This window comes from Giraffa tippelskirchi, chromosome 11 (assembly GCF_054371585.1).
Source record: "Giraffa tippelskirchi isolate mGirTip1 chromosome 11, T2T-mGirTip1v1.2.pri, whole genome shotgun sequence".
Lineage (NCBI taxonomy): Eukaryota > Metazoa > Chordata > Mammalia > Artiodactyla > Giraffidae > Giraffa > Giraffa tippelskirchi.
Window position 1 is genome coordinate 78,724,003 of NC_137285.1, and position 24,446 is coordinate 78,748,448.

The 24,446-nt window shown below is 54.7% G+C and overlaps 3 protein-coding genes and 1 long non-coding RNA gene across 4 annotated transcripts in view; 1 reads left to right on the forward strand and 3 right to left on the reverse strand.

The window, feature by feature from the left end:
* The window catches only part of LOC145527777 (uncharacterized), a 170,297-nt gene that overhangs the window by 19,352 nt on the left and 126,499 nt on the right, over nucleotides 1-24,446 (forward strand). Inside the window, exons 4-6 of the long non-coding RNA XR_014069858.1 lie at nucleotides 3,690-3,801; nucleotides 11,327-11,438; nucleotides 18,960-19,071. This is a non-coding gene — a long non-coding RNA (uncharacterized LOC145527777). The remainder of the gene's footprint in view (nucleotides 1-3,689; nucleotides 3,802-11,326; nucleotides 11,439-18,959; nucleotides 19,072-24,446) is intronic.
* Nucleotides 5,833-7,854, reverse strand: LOC145527703 (uncharacterized). Its single transcript, XM_081545762.1, has 3 exons — nucleotides 7,444-7,854; nucleotides 6,732-7,044; nucleotides 5,833-6,474 (listed from the first exon to the last, which is right to left on the reverse strand). The coding sequence occupies exons 1-3, from the start codon at nucleotides 7,852-7,854 to the stop codon at nucleotides 5,852-5,854; spliced, it is 1,347 nt and encodes a 448-aa protein (XP_081401888.1). The 3' UTR covers nucleotides 5,833-5,851.
* Nucleotides 10,615-15,254, reverse strand: LOC145527727 (uncharacterized). Its single transcript, XM_081545792.1, has 3 exons — nucleotides 15,077-15,254; nucleotides 14,365-14,677; nucleotides 10,615-14,107 (listed from the first exon to the last, which is right to left on the reverse strand). The coding sequence occupies exons 1-3, from the start codon at nucleotides 15,209-15,211 to the stop codon at nucleotides 13,485-13,487; spliced, it is 1,071 nt and encodes a 356-aa protein (XP_081401918.1). The 5' UTR covers nucleotides 15,212-15,254; the 3' UTR covers nucleotides 10,615-13,484.
* On the reverse strand, nucleotides 18,248-22,887 carry LOC145527730 (uncharacterized). The gene is made up of 3 exons (XM_081545796.1): nucleotides 22,710-22,887; nucleotides 21,998-22,310; nucleotides 18,248-21,740 (listed from the first exon to the last, which is right to left on the reverse strand). The coding sequence occupies exons 1-3, from the start codon at nucleotides 22,842-22,844 to the stop codon at nucleotides 21,118-21,120; spliced, it is 1,071 nt and encodes a 356-aa protein (XP_081401922.1). The 5' UTR covers nucleotides 22,845-22,887; the 3' UTR covers nucleotides 18,248-21,117.

Sequence of the window (24,446 nt, forward strand, 5' to 3'; positions counted from 1 at the left end):
ATTGCGGGTTCTGTTGGGTTCTGTTGCCGGCAGGTGACATCATTTCCTGGGGTTCGTGCTGAGGTCCCTTCCCCAAAACTTCCCAAGGGAATCTCTGGGTTTCCGACTGCTCGATCACCCCCCTTAGGCCATGTGCAGGCACAGTGACACCCACACGGCCCAGCCCACAGCCCTGGGGAGGCCTGGGTTCAGCCAGGGCCTGAGCTCCGAGGACCATGCTGCTCTCAGACCAGGCTCCTTCTTCTCATAAGTGGTGTGGCCCTTGACAACCATATGCCCCTCAGGGTTTCCCCAGTCTCTCCATCTGCAGAGTGGGGGTCATTCTCCCATCTGCTTCCTAGGCCTGTCGGCCTACGAGCAGCTCCATGCCTTTCCACCTGGGGCCGATATCACGTGGAGCTCGTGCACTGAGACTTCAGAAAGAAAGATTCCATCCAGGGCTGGCACAGCACAGAATGGGGCAGAACGAGGCCTGGATGCGCCGTGGTACCCAGGAAAAGGCACTCCCCCTCCTGACTGTTTTGAGACCCCGCATCCAAGTTGGAGGACCGAAAGGAAGACTCGAAGGTCTCCCTCTCTTATAGAAAAGAGTAGCCAACTTTCTGGTCCTCTGTTTCCATTGAGATTCTGTTGAAGTGTCCCAGCTCGGCTTCTGCGGGTGGCTGAGCTTCTACTGGCTCCCTGCGTTCTTGTCTTTTCCTCTCCAAACCTTCCGTCCTTTTCCCCCTTCTGGGGTGGAAGGGCGCTGTCATTGCTTCTACCTTCGAGACAGATTGAGGAAAAGTCTGGACCATCGACTCCTTTCCTCTCTTTGGTTCCGTGTCTCGCTCTGGCTGTGTCCCTCTCTTTTCCTTTCTCAATTCCGTCTGTGTCTTCCTCTTTCTCTCTCGTGTGTGGATGGATGGATGGATGCTAGGGATGCACATGTATATGATTAGATGAGGGTTATGTTTTAGGGATAGGTTAGAGGGAGAGAAAGGCTTTAGGTCAGAGTTGGTCATGGGGGAAGGGTCAAGGGTGGTGGTGGTGTTTCTTGGAATCTGAGTGCTGTGCATTCTTCGTCTCTTTCCATATGAACCCCTTCTCAGATACACCACTTGCAAGGAGTCTCTCGTGTTCCGTTTCCTATCTTTTGCATTTGTGAATGCTTAGCTTCTCTGTTGTGAAGAGGTTCCATTGGATGGAAACCCAGTGGTGTACTTCGTTTACCTCTTTCCCTTACTTGAAGAGACCCATTTCGACCTCCGCCCAGCAAATGGCAAGGAGACTCTGATGTTAAGGAGCCTTTGGCCTACGCTTCTTTCTAGCTATCTCATGACATCAGTCTTTAGGGTGAGGTTTTTCCCCGATATTGAGGTGGTATGAGATCAAAACCAATAGCGTTCTTCAGATGTAGCTGTCTGGTTTTCCCATGGACATTGATTGAAGAGGCTTTCCTGTTCCCATTTGGATATTCTCCCCGTCTGTGTCAGAGATGAGTTGACCATGGATGCTGGGGTTTGTTTCTGGACCCTCAACTTTATTCCATCGATCTGGATCTGTGTGTGTTGTTGTATTCCCAATAGCATACTGTCCTGCTGCTGCTGCTGCTGCGGCTAAGTCACTTCAGTCGTGTCTGACTCTGCATGACCCCATGGCCTGCAGCCTACCAGGCTCCTCCGTCCAGGACATTTTCCAGGCAAGAGTACTGGAGTGGGTTGCCATTGCCTTCTCCGATACTCTCCTGAGGATCCTAGTTTGGTCGTCTAATTTCCTTTCACACAACCTTGGATGTCCGTATCGGGGCTTTTTCGTCGGATTGTATTGACAATGTAGGCTCCTTTCTGTTTCCGTACCCCCTTTGCAATTCTTTGTTCGGTGCGAAAATGCATTGGCATTTTGGGAGGAATAGCATGGAAGCTGTGGATTGCCATGTGGGGCTGTGACATGATTTTCCCAATAGGAATTCTTTCAAGCCCTGAGCACAGCTTCTCTTTCCAGTGATTGGTGTGGGCTTGATCTTCCTCCTTCCATCTCTCGCCGTTTTGTGAGAACAGGTCCATCCTTCCCTTCTGGGGTAGATGGACTCGTGGGTATCACTTCAGTGAATGGCATTGTCAGTGGGGGTGATAATTCCCTTCTCATTGGAAGACTTTGCTGTGAGTATTAGAAATGCAAGTGACTTCTCTTCCCCTTCCTCCCTGTCCATGTCTCAGAGCCACCGGGAAACAGAGGCCTCATCCACGGTCACACAGGCCTGAGGGGGTGCAACTAGACTGTTGTTTCTTCAGGCCCTCAGTGCTGGACATCATCCGGGATACTCTGTGTGTGTCTTCCTCCGTCTGGTGTCCCTTCAGACCTTTCCCTAGTTTTCACAGGCTTGTTGTGTTGGCGTTCTTTGTCTGTTTGGAGACACATCCTTGATAAGCTTTGTGTTTCCACTCATTCGTCTCGCGATGTATGACCTGTCTTTTTCTTTTGTCATGAGGTCTTTCCCACAGTAGATATCTTTGATTTTGCAAAGTCCACTGTATTCTCTGGGTTTTGTTTTGTGGGCTGCCTTTTAGTTTTGTGTGTGAAGACTCAAAGCACGTGTCCGGTTTCTGCTCATTGTTCTTCTAGATTTGTGACAAGTTTTCATGGAAAGTTTGTCTAGGGATAACTGGAAGTGAACTCGGTGTAAGGTGTCAAGTCTCCATCTCCATTCATGTCATCCCCTGCAGTTTCCAATTCCCTGTTCCTGAGTGGTTTTGGAGACCTTGTGGGAAGGTTGGTTGCATTGGAGTTTGCATTTCCACCTTGATTCGATTCACACTGTTCTGCCCTCAGGGACACTGTCAAGGGGGAGTGAGGAGCAGCCTGCACTTCCAGCAGTGACCACACGGTGGGGCGAGTGCTGCTCTCCCCTCTGGGAGCCCCAGGCCACAGGCATCCCAGTGAGGAGCCAGCTCTGTGCTCAGCTGAAAGGAGTTAGTTAGTCTCTCAGGAGCCTCTGAGCCCTTGCCTTTGGATCACCCAGGGTGGGCATTTACTGGGACAGAAAAAATTGCCCTGAATTCCATGGACGGAAGAGCCTGGCTGTGTAGAGTTCGTGAGTTGCCGTGAATCAGACACAACTGAGGACACAAAAATTCAATAGATTAAAACACTTTTTGGGGGTGGGGGGGAGTGAAAGAGGGTGATGTGGGTTTTTTTGTCTTATATAACAGCCAAGGGAAATCTAGTTTAAACCTAAATTCACATAGATGGGAAAGGTATATCTCTCCGTCACCCTATTTAAAAAAAAAAAACCTACTAAACTTTTCTGAAAGTTTATTTAGTAGCTTCCTTGAGCAGTTTACTATGGAGCATTTTTTTTTTTTCTGTGACATTGGCCTCATTAAAAAGTACGGTTTGCCTTTACTGGATAATTTCGTTCATTGGTTTCTTAGGGAACCTTGGTAATATTTGAGTTTCCTGGGGAGTATGGTCACATGACCTGGCCCTGGCCAATCGGTGCGTTCCACCTCCCTGGCCACTGTGATTGGCTCCGGGCTGGGGCAGTGCCCAATCGGGGCCCAGGGCCGGGCCTCCCGTTGGAAGCCAGGGGAAGATGAGCTCTCGTCCTGCTGGGGTAGGGGAAGGGGTGGGGCGGGGGCAGGTCAGGCTCCAGCAGTGGGAGGGGCTTGAGGTCCGCCTGCGGCAGTTAGTGACGTTCCTGCTCCCCTCAGGGCAGAGCCGCCGGCCTGAGAATGAGGGCGCTGCTGAGCCCAGGGCCTGGGATGGCCCGTTGCTGCTGTGGTCCCAGAGCTCCACCCGAGACCTGAGGGAAGCCGTCTGCCCGTGAGTCCTCTCCCACTTGTCTGTCAGCTTGTTTGAAGCATGCTGGGTTTTCTGCCCAGCTGGCTAAGGGGAGTCCCTGGAAATGCAAGGGTGTGGGTTTTGGCAGACTTCAGGGAAGACATGCCAGATGAGGCTGGGAGACTCCAGGTTAATCTGGATTCAGGAGATATCTCTTCGGGCCAGCTAGTAATTGTAGGATAAGCCTAATGAGCCTTCAGAGGATGAAGAGAGTAACGTGCCAAGGTAGCAATCGATGTCCTCATTCGAGAGGATGAAGCTGGTGCTCAGAGAAGGGGGGAACTTGGCCACAGCAAGGAGGTGTGCACCCAGACAGGACCCCCCAGATCCGGCCATTGGAGCTCAGGGAGGCCACTGGTGTGGCTTGTCCCTGTGGCAGGGGCCGAGGCAGGCAGCCCACCCTGATTCCTGCGGGGGCCTGACTTGGGAAGTGCCATCTGGTAGCTTTGAGACTCACCAAACCAAATTGCACTGGAGAGAGGAGGGACACCTTCCTTCATCCACCCCCCACCCCCGCCGGATTCCCACATACCCTGACCCCTTTCTCTCGATTTCGGAGCCATTTCCAGAGTCCCGCTCATATGACCTCATTCGAAGTGCACTGTGGACGAGCTGCCATCTGCAGCTGCTACCACAGCAGCCAAGGGCTTTAGCTCCCGACTACCTCCCTTCCTTTGGAACTTGGGGGCCCTCTACTCCCCACTTGCACACCACAGACCTTTGCTGAGGATTGTGGGGACCCTCACTCAGTTTGCAGCACGTTGTAGCCATCCCTGTCCTCCCTTGAAACTCAGCTTGTGAGCTCCTTTGGAGCAGCGTGGCCCACCTGGCTGCAACGGAAGACACAGCTGACAGTGAAACAACAGCTTAGATCTGAGAGCCGGAAAGCTCTGTCAAAAGGGACCTCCCTCTTCACACCGTAGAGGCTGTAGGAGCCGCCAGGCTTTCGGAACCAGTGCTGGGGCCAAAATGACTCCACAGCTGTTTTCCTTCCTGGGGAGGGTTCTGGCTCGAGCGGGAATGGCTCAAGTCTCCTAAGGTTCTGAAAGCCCACTGTGTGCAGATTCACGGTACACAGAGAGGAAAAGGTGGAGTCCTACCCTGGAGGTGGTCACAGCTCACGGATGAGCCAGGCAGGCAGGCAGGCAGGGCATGAGAACACCTGAGCTGCCTTCATGAGTGAATGGTGTGGGGGCAGAGGAAGAGAAGCCGGTCTGCTCCCTCGTGTGGTGCCCAGGGCAGGTTGTCCCCAGAGGAAACCCTTACGACGGTGAGGACTATCACTGCTGTTTCCCAAGGGGTTCCGTCGGTGCGTGTCTTCCCCGGAGCGGTCAGGCCGTCTCTCAAGTACACTGGCCATGGGCATTGCCTCTCCTTGGAACTTCCCATGTGTTTCTCTTTTTTATGGAACAGTGATTTTCTAGGGTGGTTCTGGGCCACAAGGATGTTGGGTCATTTTCTAGCCTTCTGTCATGAAGAACGCTTTCCTGGGCATGGGGGTGGTTTGTTGTTCCAGCTCCCTTTCTTGGCTTCTTTTGGGAGCTGGTGCAACAAGAGGAGCTCAGCCTCTGCCTTCTGGCTGAGATGTCACCCTTCAAACAGCAATGCCTGCCTGGAGATAATGATGGCAGTTGCCAAAAGGGCTTCGTTTGGCACATGGTATCTTGAAAGGACGTACACCGTCCTTTCAGCTATCAAAGGCTAGTTCAAATGACATAAAAATGAGAACTCTCCAATGGAGTCTTACAGTAGGTGGAGAGTCCGAAAAACACTCCTTCAGTCATTTCACTGAGAGTCATTGATTGGGGACACCAAGAATATAGGAAGGAATGCAGAAAGAAAAGATGAAATTGTGTTCAGGATCGGGGCGAGGGATGAACAGGGCGTGCTTGCTTGCCTTGAATCCAGGCTTTGTTGGGGGGTGGGGCATAAAGATCGAACGGGTCTGAAACTACAAAGTGGTGATGGTAACACAGTATCACCAGAGTTACACAACAGTGATCCCAGATTGCAACAATGATGAAAAAGTTTACTAATCCCAACTTAACCAACAAAAATACAGGAAAACATACAAAAAATAAAACATCACCAGAAAGGTGGAAAGAAACCAAATGCAAAGCAGTTCAGGGGAAAGGAACTCCATGTCCCCTGGGGGCAGACCGAGTTGCCGGCATCCACGGTGAGCAGACAGGGATGGAGGCTGCAGAGCCGACCGCTCCCCTGGACGTGGTGTTTCCGGCAAGGGCTCTGGGTCTCTGTCCAGAGCGGGGGCTCTTTCTGCCTGCAGGGCTGGGTGAGTGATCGTGGGCATCTGGGTGTTGCGCGGGAGCCAGGGCAGGCTCTCCCTGCCGAGGCGGTGACTCCTCCTCTGCCTCGGGTTCTCTTGCCAAAGCCCGAGCAGGTAGAGGTGCACGTGGAGGTGGAGGTTCTCGCTGAGGGGGTGGGACATCAGTGCCTGGGGCTGGGGGTCCTGCAGGCACGGAGATCCGATCTGCCCGGTGTGCTGGCCAGTACCCAGCTGGCCTGGTGTCTCTGCGAGGGCAAGTCTCGGTTCTCCATCTGCCCTCGGTGGATCCCTGGGTCCTGCACCTGGAGCCACCACCTCTTTAGGGACAGGTCTGGGAAGTGGAGCCTGGTTCCAGTTGGAGGCCAGTGCTAGAGTTGGGGGAGAAGCAAAGTTTGCCCACAGGCCAGCCTTGGCATGTGCGTACCCCGGGACAGAAACCTTCCAAGAGGTTCCCAAAGAATACCCAGCGTCAGATGTCTTTTGGGACTGAAGTGTGCAAGATGGGGGGCGGGGGGTGTGAGGCCAGCGCTTGCTGCAGGCCCAGCAGCAGCTTTCGGGGACTCGTCCCTTTGTAGCTCAGCACCCCTCCCCACACACTCCCGTGCACCAGCCCCAGCGTCCTCACCTCTGTGCTCTGGCGTGCTGGGCTCCAGGTCCTCCTGGTGCCTCAGAGGCCGGGGTTCTCTGGACTCTGGGTCGGAGCCGGGTGTGCTGAGCTCCGTGGCAGCCTCAGACTGGGCCGCCGGCTGTATCCTGGGCGGTGTCTCGGCAGCAGGCCTTCCCCACCTCCGCGTCTCCCCCGGTGGGGCTGATGCCTCCGTGGGCACGCTGACCTGGAGCCTGCACTGGGCCTCACGGGCGAGCGGGTGGTGCTCCGACCCCTCCCTCTGGGAGCTGGATGGGGTGTCCCCGTCCTCGGCCTCGTCACGTGGGAAGCTCTGCAACAACAGTGACCGTCAGCCAGCCATGCTGGGAGTTTTCCGAGCTGGGCCTGGCCAGTGGAGCCGCTGCTTCTGCCTGCTCGAACTTCTCTTCCCAGAAGGGTCAGAGACGTGTGTCTGCTCAGATCCCCACCCGGGAGGAAAGAGACCCATCTGAGGGTGTGAGGTCAGCCTGGCGGGCCGGCGCTGCCCACACTCTCCCCATCCCGCCCAGCCTGCTCTCCCCTGGGGTGTGGACACAACTTGTCCACAGGCTTCTGACCCCACATCCGCCTGGGCTTCCTTGAGGGGGACACAGCCCGAGAAACCCGCATCCCCACACACAGGCAAAGGAACCGGTGTTTCCGGGTGGCATGGGAGAGGTGGCCTGGCCCGGCCTGGGGCTCCCCGTGTTACCTTTCTGTTTCTCCGGGCAAAGGGCCAGAGGCCTCTCGGGGGTGTCCTGAGCCAACGTCGACAGGGTGCCCACGCACACTGCCTGTGAGCTCTCCTGAGGCCCCGGCCTCTGGGCAGGGGCAAACAGCAGAACATCTTGGCAGCAAGTGATCTGGCTGGGGGCTCCTCTCCGCTCTGGAGGCCTGGATACCCGGATTGCGGGTTCTGTTGGGTTCTGTTGCCGGCAGGTGACATCATCTCCTGGGGTTCGTGCTGAGGTCCCTTCCCCAAAACTTCCCAAGGGAATCTCTGTGTTTCTGACTGCTCGATCACCCCCCTTAGGCCATGTGCAGGCACAGTGACACCCACACGGCCCAGCCCACAGCCCTGGGGAGGCCTGGGTTCAGCCAGGGCCTGAGCTCCGAGGACCATGCTGCTCTCAGACCAGGCTCCTTCTTCTCATAAGTGGTGTGGCCCTTGACAACCATATGCCCCTCAGGGTTTCCCCAGTCTCTCCATCTGCAGAGTGGGGGTCATTCTCCCATCTGCTTCCTAGGCCTGTCGGCCTACGAGCAGCTCCATGCCTTTCCACCTGGGGCCGCTATCACGTGGAGCTCGTGCACTGAGACTTCAGAAAGAAAGATTCCATCCAGGGCTGGCACAGCACAGAATGGGGCAGAACGAGGCCTGGATGCGCCGTGGTACCCAGGAAAAGGCACTCCCCCTCCTGACTGTTTTGAGACCCCGCATCCAAGTTGGAGGACCGAAAGGAAGACTCGAAGGTCTCCCTCTCTTATAGAAAAGAGTAGCCAACTTTCTGGTCCTCTGTTTCCATTGAGATTCTGTTGAAGTGTCCCAGCTCGGCTTCTGCGGGTGGCTGAGCTTCTACTGGCTCCCTGCGTTCTTGTCTTTTCCTCTCCAAACCTTCCGTCCTTTTCCCCCTTCTGGGGTGGAAGGGCGCTGTCATTGCTTCTACCTTCGAGACAGATTGAGGAAAAGTCTGGACCATCGACTCCTTTCCTCTCTTTGGTTCCGTGTCTCGCTCTGGCTGTGTCCCTCTCTTTTCCTTTCTCAATTCCGTCTGTGTCTTCCTCTTTCTCTCTCGTGTGTGGATGGATGGATGGATGCTAGGGATGCACATGTATATGATTAGATGAGGGTTATATTTTAGGGATAGGTTAGAGGGAGAGAAAGGCTTTAGGTCAGAGTTGGTCATGGGGGAAGGGTCAAGGGTGGTGGTGGTGTTTCTTGGAATCTGAGTGCTGTGCATTCTTCGTCTCTTTCCATATGAACCCCTTCTCAGATACACCACTTGCAAGGAGTCTCTCGTGTTCCGTTTCCTATCTTTTGCATTTGTGAATGCTTAGCTTCTCTGTTGTGAAGAGGTTCCATTGGATGGAAACCCAGTGGTGTACTTCGTTTACCTCTTTCCCTTACTTGAAGAGACCCATTTCGACCTCCGCCCAGCAAATGGCAAGGAGACTCTGATGTTAAGGAGCCTTTGGCCTACGCTTCTTTCTAGCTATCTCATGACATCAGTCTTTAGGGTGAGGTTTTTCCCCGATATTGAGGTGGTATGAGATCAAAACCAATAGCGTTCTTCAGATGTAGCTGTCTGGTTTTCCCATGGACATTGATTGAAGAGGCTTTCCTGTTCCCATTTGGATATTCTCCCCGTCTGTGTCAGAGATGAGTTGACCATGGATGCTGGGGTTTGTTTCTGGACCCTCAACTTTATTCCATCGATCTGGATCTGTGTGTGTTGTTGTATTCCCAATAGCATACTGTCCTGCTGCTGCTGCTGCTGCGGCTAAGTCACTTCAGTCGTGTCTGACTCTGCATGACCCCATGGCCTGCAGCCTACCAGGCTCCTCCGTCCAGGACATTTTCCAGGCAAGAGTACTGGAGTGGGTTGCCATTGCCTTCTCCGATACTCTCCTGAGGATCCTAGTTTGGTCGTCTAATTTCCTTTCACACAACCTTGGATGTCCGTATCGGGGCTTTTTCGTCGGATTGTATTGACAATGTAGGCTCCTTTCTGTTTCCGTACCCCCTTTGCAATTCTTTGTTCGGTGCGAAAATGCATTGGCATTTTGGGAGGAATAGCATGGAAGCTGTGGATTGCCATGTGGGGCTGTGACATGATTTTCCCAATAGGAATTCTTTCAAGCCCTGAGCACAGCTTCTCTTTCCAGTGATTGGTGTGGGCTTGATCTTCCTCCTTCCATCTCTCGCCGTTTTGTGAGAACAGGTCCATCCTTCCCTTCTGGGGTAGATGGACTCGTGGGTATCACTTCAGTGAATGGCATTGTCAGTGGGGGTGATAATTCCCTTCTCATTGGAAGACTTTGCTGTGAGTATTAGAAATGCAAGTGACTTCTCTTCCCCTTCCTCCCTGTCCATGTCTCAGAGCCACCGGGAAACAGAGGCCTCATCCACGGTCACACAGGCCTGAGGGGGTGCAACTAGACTGTTGTTTCTTCAGGCCCTCAGTGCTGGACATCATCCGGGATACTCTGTGTGTGTCTTCCTCCGTCTGGTGTCCCTTCAGACCTTTCCCTAGTTTTCACAGGCTTGTTGTGTTGGCGTTCTTTGTCTGTTTGGAGACACATCCTTGATAAGCTTTGTGTTTCCACTCATTCGTCTCGCGATGTATGACCTGTCTTTTGCTTTTGTCATGAGGTCTTTCCCACAGTAGATATCTTTGATTTTGCAAAGTCCACTGTATTCTCTGGGTTTTTTTTGTGGACTGCCTTTTAGTTTTGTGTGTGAAGACTCAAAGCACGTGTCCGGTTTCTGCTCATTGTTCTTCTAGATTTGTGACAAGTTTTCATGGAAAGTTTGTCTAGGGATAACTGGAAGTGAACTCGGTGTAAGGTGTCAAGTCTCCATCTCCATTCATGTCATCCCCTGCAGTTTCCAATTCCCTGTTCCTGAGTGGTTTTGGAGACCTTGTGGGAAGGTTGGTTGCATTGGAGTTTGCATTTCCACCTTGATTCGATTCACACTGTTCTGCCCTCAGGGACACTGTCAAGGGGGAGTGAGGAGCAGCCTGCACTTCCAGCAGTGACCACACGGTGGGGCGAGTGCTGCTCTCCCCTCTGGGAGCCCCAGGCCACAGGCATCCCAGTGAGGAGCCAGCTCTGTGCTCAGCTGAAAGGAGTTAGTTAGTCTCTCAGGAGCCTCTGAGCCCTTGCCTTTGGATCACCCAGGGTGGGCATTTACTGGGACAGAAAAAATTGCCCTGAATTCCATGGACGGAAGAGCCTGGCTGTGTAGAGTTCGTGAGTTGCCGTGAATCAGACACAACTGAGGACACAAAAATTCAATAGATTAAAACACTTTTTGGGGGTGGCGGGGAGTGAAAGAGGGTGATGTGGGTTTTTTTGTCTTATATAACAGCCAAGGGAAATCTAGTTTAAACCTAAATTCACATAGATGGGAAAGGTATATCTCTCCGTCACCCTATTTAAAAAAAAAAAACCTACTAAACTTTTCTGAAAGTTTATTTAGTAGCTTCCTTGAGCAGTTTACTATGGAGCATTTTTTTTTTTTTCTGTGACATTGGCCTCATTAAAAAGTACGGTTTGCCTTTACTGGATAATTTTGTTCATTGGTTTCTTAGGGAACCTTGGTAATATTTGAGTTTCCTGGGGAGTATGGTCACATGACCTGGCCCTGGCCAATCGGTGCGTTCCACCTCCCTGGCCACTGTGATTGGCTCCGGGCTGGGGCAGTGCCCAATCGGGGCCCAGGGCCGGGCCTCCCGTTGGAAGCCAGGGGAAGACGAGCTCTCGTCCTGCTGGGGTAGGGGAAGGGGTGGGGCCGGGGCAGGTCAGGCTCCAGCAGTGGGAGGGGCTTGAGGTCCGCCTGCGGCAGTTGGTGACGTTCCTGCTCCCCTCAGGGCAGAGCCGCCGGCCTGAGAATGAGGGCGCTGCTGAGCCCAGGGCCTGGGATGGCCCGTTGCTGCTCTGGTCCCAGAGCTCCACCCGAGACCTGAGGGAAGCCGTCTGCCCGTGAGTCCTCTCCCACTTGTCTGTCAGCTTGTTTGAAGCATGCTGGGTTTTCTGCCCAGCTGGCTAAGGGGAGTCCCTGGAAATGCAAGGGTGTGGGTTTTGGCAGACTTCAGGGAAGACATGCCAGATGAGCCTGGGAGACTCCAGGTTAATCTGGATTCAGGAGATATCTCTTCGGGCCAGCTAGTAATTGTAGGATAAGCCTAATGAGCCTTCAGAGGATGAAGAGAGTAACGTGCCAAGGTAGCAATCGATGTCCTCATTCGAGAGGATGAAGCTGGTGCTCAGAGAAGGGGGGAACTTGGCCACAGCAAGGAGGTGTGCACCCAGACAGGACCCCCCAGATCCGGCCATTGGAGCTCAGGGAGGCCACTGGTGTGGCTTGTCCCTGTGGCAGGGGCCGAGGCAGGCAGCCCACCCTGATTCCTGCGGGGGCCTGACTTGGGAAGTGCCATCTGGTAGCTTTGAGACTCACCAAACCAAATTGCACTGGAGAGAGGAGGGACACCTTCCTTCATCCACCCCCCACCCCCGCCGGATTCCCACATACCCTGACCCCTTTCTCTTGATTTCGGAGCCATTTCCAGAGTCCCGCTCATATGACCTCATTCGAAGTGCACTGTGGACGAGCTGCCATCTGCAGCTGCTACCACAGCAGCCAAGGGCTTTAGCTCCCGACTACCTCCCTTCCTTTGGAACTTGGGGGCCCTCTACTCCCCACTTGCACACCACAGACCTTTGCTGAGGATTGTGGGGACCCTCACTCAGTTTGCAGCACGTTGTAGCCATCCCTGTCCTCCCTTGAAACTCAGCTTGTGAGCTCCTTTGGAGCAGCGTGGCCCACCTGGCTGCAACGGAAGACACAGCTGACAGTGAAACAACAGCTTAGATCTGAGAGCCGGAAAGCTCTGTCAAAAGGGACCTCCCTCTTCACACTGTAGAGGCTGTAGGAGCCGCCAGGCTTTCGGAACCAGTGCTGGGGCCAAAATGACTCCACAGCTGTTTTCCTTCCTGGGGAGGGTTCTGGCTCGAGCGGGAATGGCTCAAGTCTCCTAAGGTTCTGAAAGCCCACTGTGTGCAGATTCACGGTACACAGAGAGGAAAAGGTGGAGTCCTACCCTGGAGGTGGTCACAGCTCACGGATGAGCCAGGCAGGCAGGCAGGCAGGGCATGAGAACACCTGAGCTGCCTTCATGAGTGAATGGTGTGGGGGCAGAGGAAGAGAAGCCGGTCTGCTCCCTCGTGCGGTGCCCAGGGCAGGTTGTCCCCAGAGGAAACCCTTACGACGGTGAGGACTATCACTGCTGTTTCCCAAGGGGTTCCGTCGGTGCGTGTCTTCCCCGGAGCGGTCAGGCCGTCTCTCAAGTACACTGGCCCTGGGCATTGCCTCTCCTTGGAACTTCCCATGTGTTTCTCTTTTTTATGGAACAGTGATTTTCTAGAGTGGTTCTGGGCCACAAGGATGTTGGGTCATTTTCTAGCCTTCTGTCATGAAGAACGCTTTCCTGGGCATGGGGGTGGTTTGTTGTTCCAGCTCCCTTTCTTGGCTTCTTTTGGGAGCTGGTGCAACAAGAGGAGCTCAGCCTCTGCCTTCTGGCTGAGATGTCACCCTTCAAACAGCAATGCCTGCCTGGAGATAATGATGGCAGTTGCCAAAAGGGCTTCGTTTGGCACATGGTATCTTGAAAGGACGTACACCGTCCTTTCAGCTATCAAAGGCTAGTTCAAATGACATAAAAATGAGAACTCTCCAATGGAGTCTTACAGTAGGTGGAGAGTCCGAAAAACACTCCTTCAGTCATTTCACTGAGAGTCATTGATTGGGGACACCAAGAATATAGGAAGGAATGCAGAAAGAAAAGATGAAATTGTGTTCAGGATCGGGGGGAGGGATGAACAGGGCGTGCTTGCCTTGAATCCAGGCTTTGTTGGGGGGTGGGGCATAAAGATCGAACGGGTCTGAAACTACAAAGTGGTGATGGTAACACAGTATCACCAGAGTTACACAACAGTGATCCCAGATTGCAACAATGATGAAAAAGTTTACTAATCCCAACTTAACCAACAAAAATACAGGAAACCATACAAAAAATAAAACATCACCAGAAAGGTGGAAACAAACCAAATGCAAAGCAGTTCAGGGGAAAGGAACTCCATGTCCCCTGGGGGCAGACCGAGTTGCCGGCATCCACGGTGAGCAGACAGGGATGGAGGCTGCAGAGCCGACCGCTCCCGTGGACGTGGTGTTTCCGGCAAGGGCTCTGGGTCTCTGTCCAGAGCGGGGGCTCTTTCTCCCTGCAGGGCTGGGTGAGTGATCGTGGGCATCTGGGTGTTGCGCGGGAGCCAGGGCAGGCTCTCCCTGCCGAGGCGGTGACTCCTCCTCTGTCTCGGGTTCTCTTGCCAAAGCCCGAGCAGGTAGAGGTGCACGTGGAGGTGGAGGTTCTCGCTGAGGGGGTGGGACATCAGTGCCTGGGGCTGGGGGTCCTGCAGGCACGGAGATCCGATCTGCCCGGTGTGCTGGCCAGTACCCAGCTGGCCTGGTGTCTCTGCGAGGGCAAGTCTCGGTTCTCCATCTGCCCTCGGTGGATCCCTGGGTCCTGCACCTGGAGCCACCACCTCTTTAGGGACAGGTCTGGGAAGTGGAGCCTGGTTCCAGTTGGAGGCCAGTGCTAGAGTTGGGGGAGAAGCAAAGTTTGCCCACAGGCCAGCCTTGGCATGTGCGTACCCCGGGACAGAAACCTTCCAAGAGGTTCCCAAAGAATACCCAGCGTCAGATGTCTTTTGGGACTGAAGTGTGCAAGATGGGGGGCGGGGGGTGTGAGGCCAGCGCTTGCTGCAGGCCCAGCAGCAGCTTTCGGGGACTCGTCCCTGTGTAGCTCAGCACCCCTCCCCACACACTCCCGTGCACCAGCCCCAGCGTCCTCACCTCTGTGCTCTGGCGTGCTGGGCTCCAGGTCCTCCTGGTGCCTCAGAGGCCGGGGTTCTCTGGACTCTGGGTCGGAGCCGGGTGTGCTGAGCTCCGTGGCAGCCTCAGACTGGGCCGCCGGCTGTATCCTGGGCGGTGTCTCGGCAGCAGGCCTTCCCCACCTCCGCGTCTCCCCCGGTGGGGCTGATGCCTCCGTGGGCACGCTGACCTGGAGCCTGCACTGGGCCTCACGGGCGGGTGGGTGGTGCTCCGACCCCTCCCTCTGGGAGCTGGATGGGGTGTCCCCGTCCTCGGCCTCATCACGTGGGAAGCTCTGCAACGACAGTGACCGTCAGCCAGCCATGCTGGGAGTTTTCCGAGCTGGGCCTGGCCAGTGGAGCCGCTGCTTCTGCCTGCTCGAACTTCTCTTCCCAGAAGGGTCAGAGACGTGTGTCTGCTCAGATCCCCACCCGGGAGGAAAGAGACCCATCTGAGGGTGTGAGGTCAGCCTGGCGGGCCGGCGCTGCCCACACTCTCCCCATCCCGCCCAGCCTGCTCTCCCCTGGGGTGTGGACACAACTTGTCCACAGGCTTCTGACCCCACATCCGCCTGGGCTTCCTTGAGGGGGACACAGCCCGAGAAACCCGCATCCCCACACACAGGCAAAGGACCCGGTGTTTCCGGGTGGCATGGGAGAGGTGGCCTGGCCCGGCCTGGGGCTCCCCGTGTTACCTTTCTGTTTCTCCGGGCAAAGGGCCAGAGGCCTCTCGGGGGTGTCCTGAGCCAACGTCGACAGGGTGCCCACGCACACTGCCTGTGAGCTCTCCTGAGGCCCCGGCCTCTGGGCAGGGGCAAACAGCAGAACATCTTGGCAGCAAGTGATCTGGCTGGGGGCTCCTCTCCGCTCTGGAGGCCTGGATACCCGGATTGCGGGTTCTGTTGGGTTCTGTTGCCGGCAGGTGACATCATTTCCTGGGGTTCGTGCTGAGGTCCCTTCCCCAAAACTTCCCAAGGGAATCTCTGGGTTTCCGACTGCTCGATCACCCCCCTTAGGCCATGTGCAGGCACAGTGACACCCACACGGCCCAGCCCACAGCCCTGGGGAGGCCTGGGTTCAGCCAGGGCCTGAGCTCCGAGGACCATGCTGCTCTCAGACCAGGCTCCTTCTTCTCATAAGTGGTGTGGCCCTTGACAACCATATGCCCCTCAGGGTTTCCCCAGTCTCTCCATCTGCAGAGTGGGGGTCATTCTCCCATCTGCTTCCTAGGCCTGTCGGCCTACGAGCAGCTCCATGCCTTTCCACCTGGGGCCGATATCACGTGGAGCTCGTGCACTGAGACTTCAGAAAGAAAGATTCCATCCAGGGCTGGCACAGCACAGAATGGGGCAGAACGAGGCCTGGATGCGCCGTGGTACCCAGGAAAAGGCACTCCCCCTCCTGACTGTTTTGAGACCCCGCATCCAAGTTGGAGGACCGAAAGGAAGACTCGAAGGTCTCCCTCTCTTATAGAAAAGAGTAGCCAACTTTCTGGTCCTCTGTTTCCATTGAGATTCTGTTGAAGTGTCCCAGCTCGGCTTCTGCGGGTGGCTGAGCTTCTACTGGCTCCCTGCGTTCTTGTCTTTTCCTCTCCAAACCTTCCGTCCTTTTCCCCCTTCTGGGGTGGAAGGGCGCTGTCATTGCTTCTACCTTCGAGACAGATTGAGGAAAAGTCTGGACCATCGACTCCTTTCCTCTCTTTGGTTCCGTGTCTCGCTCTGGCTGTGTCCCTCTCTTTTCCTTTCTCAATTCCGTCTGTGTCTTCCTCTTTCTCTCTCGTGTGTGGATGGATGGATGGATGCTAGGGATGCACATGTATATGATTAGATGAGGGTTATGTTTTAGGGATAGGTTAGAGGGAGAGAAAGGCTTTAGGTCAGAGTTGGTCATGGGGGAAGGGTCAAGGGTGGTGGTGGTGTTTCTTGGAATCTGAGTGCTGTGCATTCTTCGTCTCTTTCCATATGAACCCCTTCTCAGATACACCACTTGCAAGGAGTCTCTCGTGTTCCGTTTCCTATCTTTTGCATTTGTGAATGCTTAGCTTCTCTGTTGTGAAGAGGTTCCATTGGATGGAAACCCAGTGGTGTACTTCGTTTACCTCTTTCCCTTACTTGAAGAGACCCATTTCGACCTCCGCCCAGCAAATGGCAAGGAGACTCTGATGTTAAGGAGCCTTTGGCCTACGCTTCTTTCTAGCTATCTCATGACATCAGTCTTTAGGGTGAGGTTTTTCCCCGATATTGAGGTGGTATGAGATCAAAACCAATAGCGTTCTTCAGATGTAGCTGTCTGGTTTTCCCATGGACATTGATTGAAGAGGCTTTCCTGTTCCCATTTGGATATTCTCCCCGTCTGTGTCAGAGATGAGTTGACCATGGATGCTGGGGTTTGTTTCTGGACCCTCAACTTTATTCCATCGATCTGGATCTGTGTGTGTTGTTGTATTCCCAATAGCATACTGTCCTGCTGCTGCTGCTGCTGCGGCTAAGTCACTTCAGTCGTGTCTGACTCTGCATGACCCCATGGCCTGCAGCCTACCAGGCTCCTCCGTCCAGGACATTTTCCAGGCAAGAGTACTGGAGTGGGTTGCCATTGCCTTCTCCGATACTCTCCTGAGGATCCTAGTTTGGTCGTCTAATTTCCTTTCACACAACCTTGGATGTCCGTATCGGGGCTTTTTCGTCGGATTGTATTGACAATGTAGGCTCCTTTCTGTTTCCGTACCCCCTTTGCAATTCTTTGTTCGGTGCGAAAATGCATTGGCATTTTGGGAGGAATAGCATGGAAGCTGTGGATTGCCATGTGGGGCTGTGACATGATTTTCCCAATAGGAATTCTTTCAAGCCCTGAGCACAGCTTCTCTTTCCAGTGATTGGTGTGGGCTTGATCTTCCTCCTTCCATCTCTCGCCGTTTTGTGAGAACAGGTCCATCCTTCCCTTCTGGGGTAGATGGACTCGTGGGTATCACTTCAGTGAATGGCATTGTCAGTGGGGGTGATAATTCCCTTCTCATTGGAAGACTTTGCTGTGAGTATTAGAAATGCAAGTGACTTCTCTTCCCCTTCCTCCCTGTCCATGTCTCAGAGCCACCGGGAAACAGAGGCCTCATCCACGGTCACACAGGCCTGAGGGGGTGCAACTAGACTGTTGTTTCTTCAGGCCCTCAGTGCTGGACATCATCCGGGATACTCTGTGTGTGTCTTCCTCCGTCTGGTGTCCCTTCAGACCTTTCCCTAGTTTTCACAGGCTTGTTGTGTTGGCGTTCTTTGTCTGTTTGGAGACACATCCTTGATAAGCTTTGTGTTTCCACTCATTCGTCTCGCGATGTATGACCTGTCTTTTGCTTTTGTCATGAGGTCTTTCCCACAGTAGATATCTTTGATTTTGCAAAGTCCACTGTATTCTCTGGGTTTTTTTTGTGGACTGCCTTTTAGTTTTGTGTGTGAAGACTCAAAGCACGTGTCCGGTTTCTGCTCATTGTTCTTCTAGATTTGTGACAAGTTTTCATGGAAAGTTTGTCTAGGGATAACTGGAAGTGAACTCGGTGTAAGGTGTCAAGTCTCCATCTCCATTCATGTCATCCCCTGCAGTTTCCAATTCCCTGTTCCTGAGTGGTTTTGGAGACCTTGTGGGAAGGTTGGTTGCATTGGAGTTTGCATTTCCACCTTGATTCGATTCACACTGTTCTGCCCTCAGGGACACTGTCAAGGGGGAGTGAGGAGCAGCCTGCACTTCCAGCAGTGACCACACGGTGGGGCGAGTGCTGCTCTCCCCTCTGGGAGCCCCAGGCCACAGGCATCCCAGTGAGGAGCCAGCTCTGTGCTCAGCTGAAAGGAGTTAGTTAGTCTCTCAGGAGCCTCTGAGCCCTTGCCTTTGGATCACCCAGGGTGGGCATTTACTGGGACAGAAAAAATTGCCCTGAATTCCATGGACGGAAGAGCCTGGCTGTGTAGAGTTCGTGAGTTGCCGTGAATCAGACACAACTGAGGACACAAAAATTCAATAGATTAAAACACTTTTTGGGGGTGGCGGGGAGTGAAAGAGGGTGATGTGGGTTTTTTTGTCTTATATAACAGCCAAGGGAAATCTAGTTTAAACCTAAATTCACATAGATGGGAAAGGTATATCTCTCCGTCACCCTATTTAAAAAAAAAAAACCTACTAAACTTTTCTGAAAGTTTATTTAGTAGCTTCCTTGAGCAGTTTACTATGGAGCATTTTTTTTTTTTTCTGTGACATTGGCCTCATTAAAAAGTACGGTTTGCCTTTACTGGATAATTTTGTTCATTGGTTTCTTAGGGAACCTTGGTAATATTTGAGTTTCCTGGGGAGTATGGTCACATGACCTGGCCCTGGCCAATCGGTGCGTTCCACCTCCCTGGCCACTGTGATTGGCTCCGGGCTGGGGCAGTGCCCAATCGGGGCCCAGGGCCGGGCCTCCCGTTGGAAGCCAGGGGAAGACGAGCTCTCGTCCTGCTGGGGTAGGGGAAGGGGTGGGGCCGGGGCAGGTCAGGCTCCAGCAGTGGGAGGGGCTTGAGGTCCGCCTGCGGCAGTTGGTGACGTTCCTGCTCCCCTCAGGGCAGAGCCGCCGGCCTGAGAATGAGGGCGCTGCTGAGCCCAGGGCCTGGGATGGCCCGTTGCTGCTCTGGTCCCAGAGCTCCACCCGAGACCTGAGGGAAGCCGTCTGCCCGTGAGTCCTCTCCCACTTGTCTGTCAGCTTGTTTGAAGCATGCTGGGTTTTCTGCCCAGCTGGCTAAGGGGAGTCCCTGGAAATGCAAGGGTGTGGGTTTTGGCAGACTTCAGGGAAGACATGCCAGATGAGCCTGGGAGACTCCAGGTTAATCTGGATTCAGGAGATATCTCTTCGGGCCAGCTAGTAATTGTAGGATAAGCCTAATGAGCCTTCAGAGGATGAAGAGAGTAACGTGCCAAGGTAGCAATCGATGTCCTCATTCGAGAGGATGAAGCTGGTGCTCAGAGAAGGGGGGAACTTGGCCACAGCAAGGAGGTGTGCACCCAGACAGGACCCCCCAGATCCGGCCATTGGAGCTCAGGGAGGCCACTGGTGTGGCTTGTCCCTGTGGCAGGGGCCGAGGCAGGCAGCCCACCCTGATTCCTGCGGGGGCCTGACTTGGGAAGTGCCATCTGGTAGCTTTGAGACTCACCAAACCAAATTGCACTGGAGAGAGGAGGGACACCTTCCTTCATCCACCCCCCACCCCCGCCGGATTCCCACATACCCTGACCCCTTTCTCTTGATTTCGGAGCCATTTCCAGAGTCCCGCTCATATGACCTCATTCGAAGTGCACTGTGGACGAGCTGCCATCTGCAGCTGCTACCACAGCAGCCAAGGGCTTTAGCTCCCGACTACCTCCCTTCCTTTGGAACTTGGGGGCCCTCTACTCCCCACTTGCACACCACAGACCTTTGCTGAGGATTGTGGGGACCCTCACTCAGTTTGCAGCACGTTGTAGCCATCCCTGTCCTCCCTTGAAACTCAGCTTGTGAGCTCCTTTGGAGCAGCGTGGCCCACCTGGCTGCAACGGAAGACACAGCTGACAGTGAAACAACAGCTTAGATCTGAGAGCCGGAAAGCTCTGTCAAAAGGGACCTCCCTCTTCACACTGTAGAGGCTGTAGGAGCCGCCAGGCTTTCGGAACCAGTGCTGGGGCCAAAATGACTCCACAGCTGTTTTCCTTCCTGGGGAGGGTTCTGGCTCGAGCGGGAATGGCTCAAGTCTCCTAAGGTTCTGAAAGCCCACTGTGTGCAGATTCACGGTACACAGAGAGGAAAAGGTGGAGTCCTACCCTGGAGGTGGTCACAGCTCACGGATGAGCCAGGCAGGCAGGCAGGCAGGGCATGAGAACACCTGAGCTGCCTTCATGAGTGAATGGTGTGGGGGCAGAGGAAGAGAAGCCGGTCTGCTCCCTCGTGCGGTGCCCAGGGCAGGTTGTCCCCAGAGGAAACCCTTACGACGGTGAGGACTATCACTGCTGTTTCCCAAGGGGTTCCGTCGGTGCGTGTCTTCCCCGGAGCGGTCAGGCCGTCTCTCAAGTACACTGGCCCTGGGCATTGCCTCTCCTTGGAACTTCCCATGTGTTTCTCTTTTTTATGGAACAGTGATTTTCTAGAGTGGTTCTGGGCCACAAGGATGTTGGGTCATTTTCTAGCCTTCTGTCATGAAGAACGCTTTCCTGGGCATGGGGGTGGTTTGTTGTTCCAGCTCCCTTTCTTGGCTTCTTTTGGGAGCTGGTGCAACAAGAGGAGCTCAGCCTCTGCCTTCTGGCTGAGATGTCACCCTTCAAACAGCAATGCCTGCCTGGAGATAATGATGGCAGTTGCCAAAAGGGCTTCGTTTGGCACATGGTATCTTGAAAGGACGTACACCGTCCTTTCAGCTATCAAAGGCTAGTTCAAATGACATAAAAATGAGAACTCTCCAATGGAGTCTTACAGTAGGTGGAGAGTCCGAAAAACACTCCTTCAGTCATTTCACTGAGAGTCATTGATTGGGGACACCAAGAATATAGGAAGGAATGCAGAAAGAAAAGATGAAATTGTGTTCAGGATCGGGGGGAGGGATGAACAGGGCGTGCTTGCCTTGAATCCAGGCTTTGTTGGGGGGTGGGGCATAAAGATCGAACGGGTCTGAAACTACAAAGTGGTGATGGTAACACAGTATCACCAGAGTTACACAACAGTGATCCCAGATTGCAACAATGATGAAAAAGTTTACTAATCCCAACTTAACCAACAAAAATACAGGAAACCATACAAAAAATAAAACATCACCAGAAAGGTGGAAACAAACCAAATGCAAAGCAGTTCAGGGGAAAGGAACTCCATGTCCCCTGGGGGCAGACCGAGTTGCCGGCATCCACGGTGAGCAGACAGGGATGGAGGCTGCAGAGCCGACCGCTCCCGTGGACGTGGTGTTTCCGGCAAGGGCTCTGGGTCTCTGTCCAGAGCGGGGGCTCTTTCTCCCTGCAGGGCTGGGTGAGTGATCGTGGGCATCTGGGTGTTGCGCGGGAGCCAGGGCAGGCTCTCCCTGCCGAGGCGGTGACTCCTCCTCTGTCTCGGGTTCTCTTGCCAAAGCCCGAGCAGGTAGAGGTGCACGTGGAGGTGGAGGTTCTCGCTGAGGGGGTGGGACATCAGTGCCTGGGGCTGGGGGTCCTGCAGGCACGGAGATCCGATCTGCCCGGTGTGCTGGCCAGTACCCAGCTGGCCTGGTGTCTCTGCGAGGGCAAGTCTCGGTTCTCCATCTGCCCTCGGTGGATCCCTGGGTCCTGCACCTGGAGCCACCACCTCTTTAGGGACAGGTCTGGGAAGTGGAGCCTGGTTCCAGTTGGAGGCCAGTGCTAGAGTTGGGGGAGAAGCAAAGTTTGCCCACAGGCCAGCCTTGGCATGTGCGTACCCCGGGACAGAAACCTTCCAAGAGGTTCCCAAAGAATACCCAGCGTCAGATGTCTTTTGGGACTGAAGTGTGCAAGATGGGGGGCGGGGGGTGTGAGGCCAGCGCTTGCTGCAGGCCCAGCAGCAGCTTTCGGGGACTCGTCCCTGTGTAGCTCAGCACCCCTCCCCACACACTCCCGTGCACCAGCCCCAGCGTCCTCACCTCTGTGCTCTGGCGTGCTGGGCTCCAGGTCCTCCTGGTGCCTCAGAGGCCGGGGTTCTCTGGACTCTGGGTCGGAGCCGGGTGTGCTGAGCTCCGTGGCAGCCTCAGACTGGGCCGCCGGCTGTATCCTGGGCGGTGTCTCGGCAGCAGGCCTTCCCCACCTCCGCGTCTCCCCCGGTGGGGCTGATGCCTCCGTGGGCACGCTGACCTGGAGCCTGCACTGGGCCTCACGGGCGGGTGGGTGGTGCTCCGACCCCTCCCTCTGGGAGCTGGATGGGGTGTCCCCGTCCTCGGCCTCATCACGTGGGAAGCTCTGCAACGACAGTGACCGTCAGCCAGCCATGCTGGGAGTTTTCCGAGCTGGGCCTGGCCAGTGGAGCCGCTGCTTCTGCCTGCTCGAACTTCTCTTCCCAGAAGGGTCAGAGACGTGTGTCTGCTCAGATCCCCACCCGGGAGGAAAGAGACCCATCTGAGGGTGTGAGGTCAGCCTGGCGGGCCGGCGCTGCCCACACTCTCCCCATCCCGCCCAGCCTGCTCTCCCCTGGGGTGTGGACACAACTTGTCCACAGGCTTCTGACCCCACATCCGCCTGGGCTTCCTTGAGGGGGACACAGCCCGAGAAACCCGCATCCCCACACACAGGCAAAGGACCCGGTGTTTCCGGGTGGCATGGGAGAGGTGGCCTGGCCCGGCCTGGGGCTCCCCGTGTTACCTTTCTGTTTCTCCGGGCAAAGGGCCAGAGGCCTCTCGGGGGTGTCCTGAGCCAACGTCGACAGGGTGCCCACGCACACTGCCTGTGAGCTCTCCTGAGGCCCCGGCCTCTGGGCAGGGGCAAACAGCAGAACATCTTGGCAGCAAGTGATCTGGCTGGGGGCTCCTCTCCGCTCTGGAGGCCTGGATACCCGGATTGCGGGTTCTGTTGGGTTCTGTTGCCGGCAGGTGACATCATTTCCTGGGGTTCGTGCTGAGGTCCCTTCCCCAAAACTTCCCAAGGGAATCTCTGGGTTTCCGACTGCTCGATCACCCCCCTTAGGCCATGTGCAGGCACAGTGACACCCACACGGCCTAGCCCACAGCCCTGGGGAGGCCTGGGTTCAGCCAGGGCCTGAGCTCCGAGGACCATGCTGCTCTCAGACCAGGCTCCTTCTTCTCATAAGTGGTGTGGCCCTTGACAACCATATGCCCCTCAGGGTTTCCCCAGTCTCTCCATCTGCAGAGTGGGGGTCATTCTCCCATCTGCTTCCTAGGCCTGTCGGCCTACGAGCAGCTCCATGCCTTTCCACCTGGGGCCGATATCACGTGGAGCTCGTGCACTGAGACTTCAGAAAGAAAGATTCCATCCAGGGCTGGCACAGCACAGAATGGGGCAGAACGAGGCCTGGATGCGCCGTGGTACCCAGGAAAAGGCACTCCCCCTCCTGACTGTTTTGAGACCCCGCATCCAAGTTGGAGGACCGAAAGGAAGACTCGAAGGTCTCCCTCTCTTATAGAAAAGAGTAGCCAACTTTCTGGTCCTCTGTTTCCATTGAGATTCTGTTGAAGTGTCCCAGCTCGGCTTCTGCGGGTGGCTGAGCTTCTACTGGCTCCCTGCGTTCTTGTCTTTTCCTCTCCAAACCTTCCGTCCTTTTCCCCCTTCTGGGGTGGAAGGGCGCTGTCATTGCTTCTACCTTCGAGACAGATTGAGGAAAAGTCTGGACCATCGACTCCTTTCCTCTCTTTGGTTCCGTGTCTCGCTCTGGCTGTGTCCCTCTCTTTTCCTTTCTCAATTCCGTCTGTGTCTTCCTCTTTCTCTCTCGTGTGTGGATGGATGGATGGATGCTAGGGATGCACATGTATATGATTAGATGAGGGTTATGTTTTAGGGATAGGTTAGAGGGAGAGAAAGGCTTTAGGTCAGAGTTGGTCATGGGGGAAGGGTCAAGGGTGGTGGTGGTGTTTCTTGGAATCTGAGTGCTGTGCATTCTTCGTCTCTTTCCATATGAACCCCTTCTCAGATACACCACTTGCAAGGAGTCTCTCGTGTTCCGTTTCCTATCTTTTGCATTTGTGAATGCTTAGCTTCTCTGTTGTGAAGAGGTTCCATTGGATGGAAACCCAGTGGTGTACTTCGTTTACCTCTTTCCCTTACTTGAAGAGACCCATTTCGACCTCCGCCCAGCAAATGGCAAGGAGACTCTGATGTTAAGGAGCCTTTGGCCTACGCTTCTTTCTAGCTATCTCATGACATCAGTCTTTAGGGTGAGGTTTTTCCCCGATATTGAGGTGGTATGAGATCAAAACCAATAGCGTTCTTCAGATGTAGCTGTCTGGTTTTCCCATGGACATTGATTGAAGAGGCTTTCCTGTTCCCATTTGGATATTCTCCCCGTCTGTGTCAGAGATGAGTTGACCATGGATGCTGGGGTTTGTTTCTGGACCCTCAACTTTATTCCATCGATCTGGATCTGTG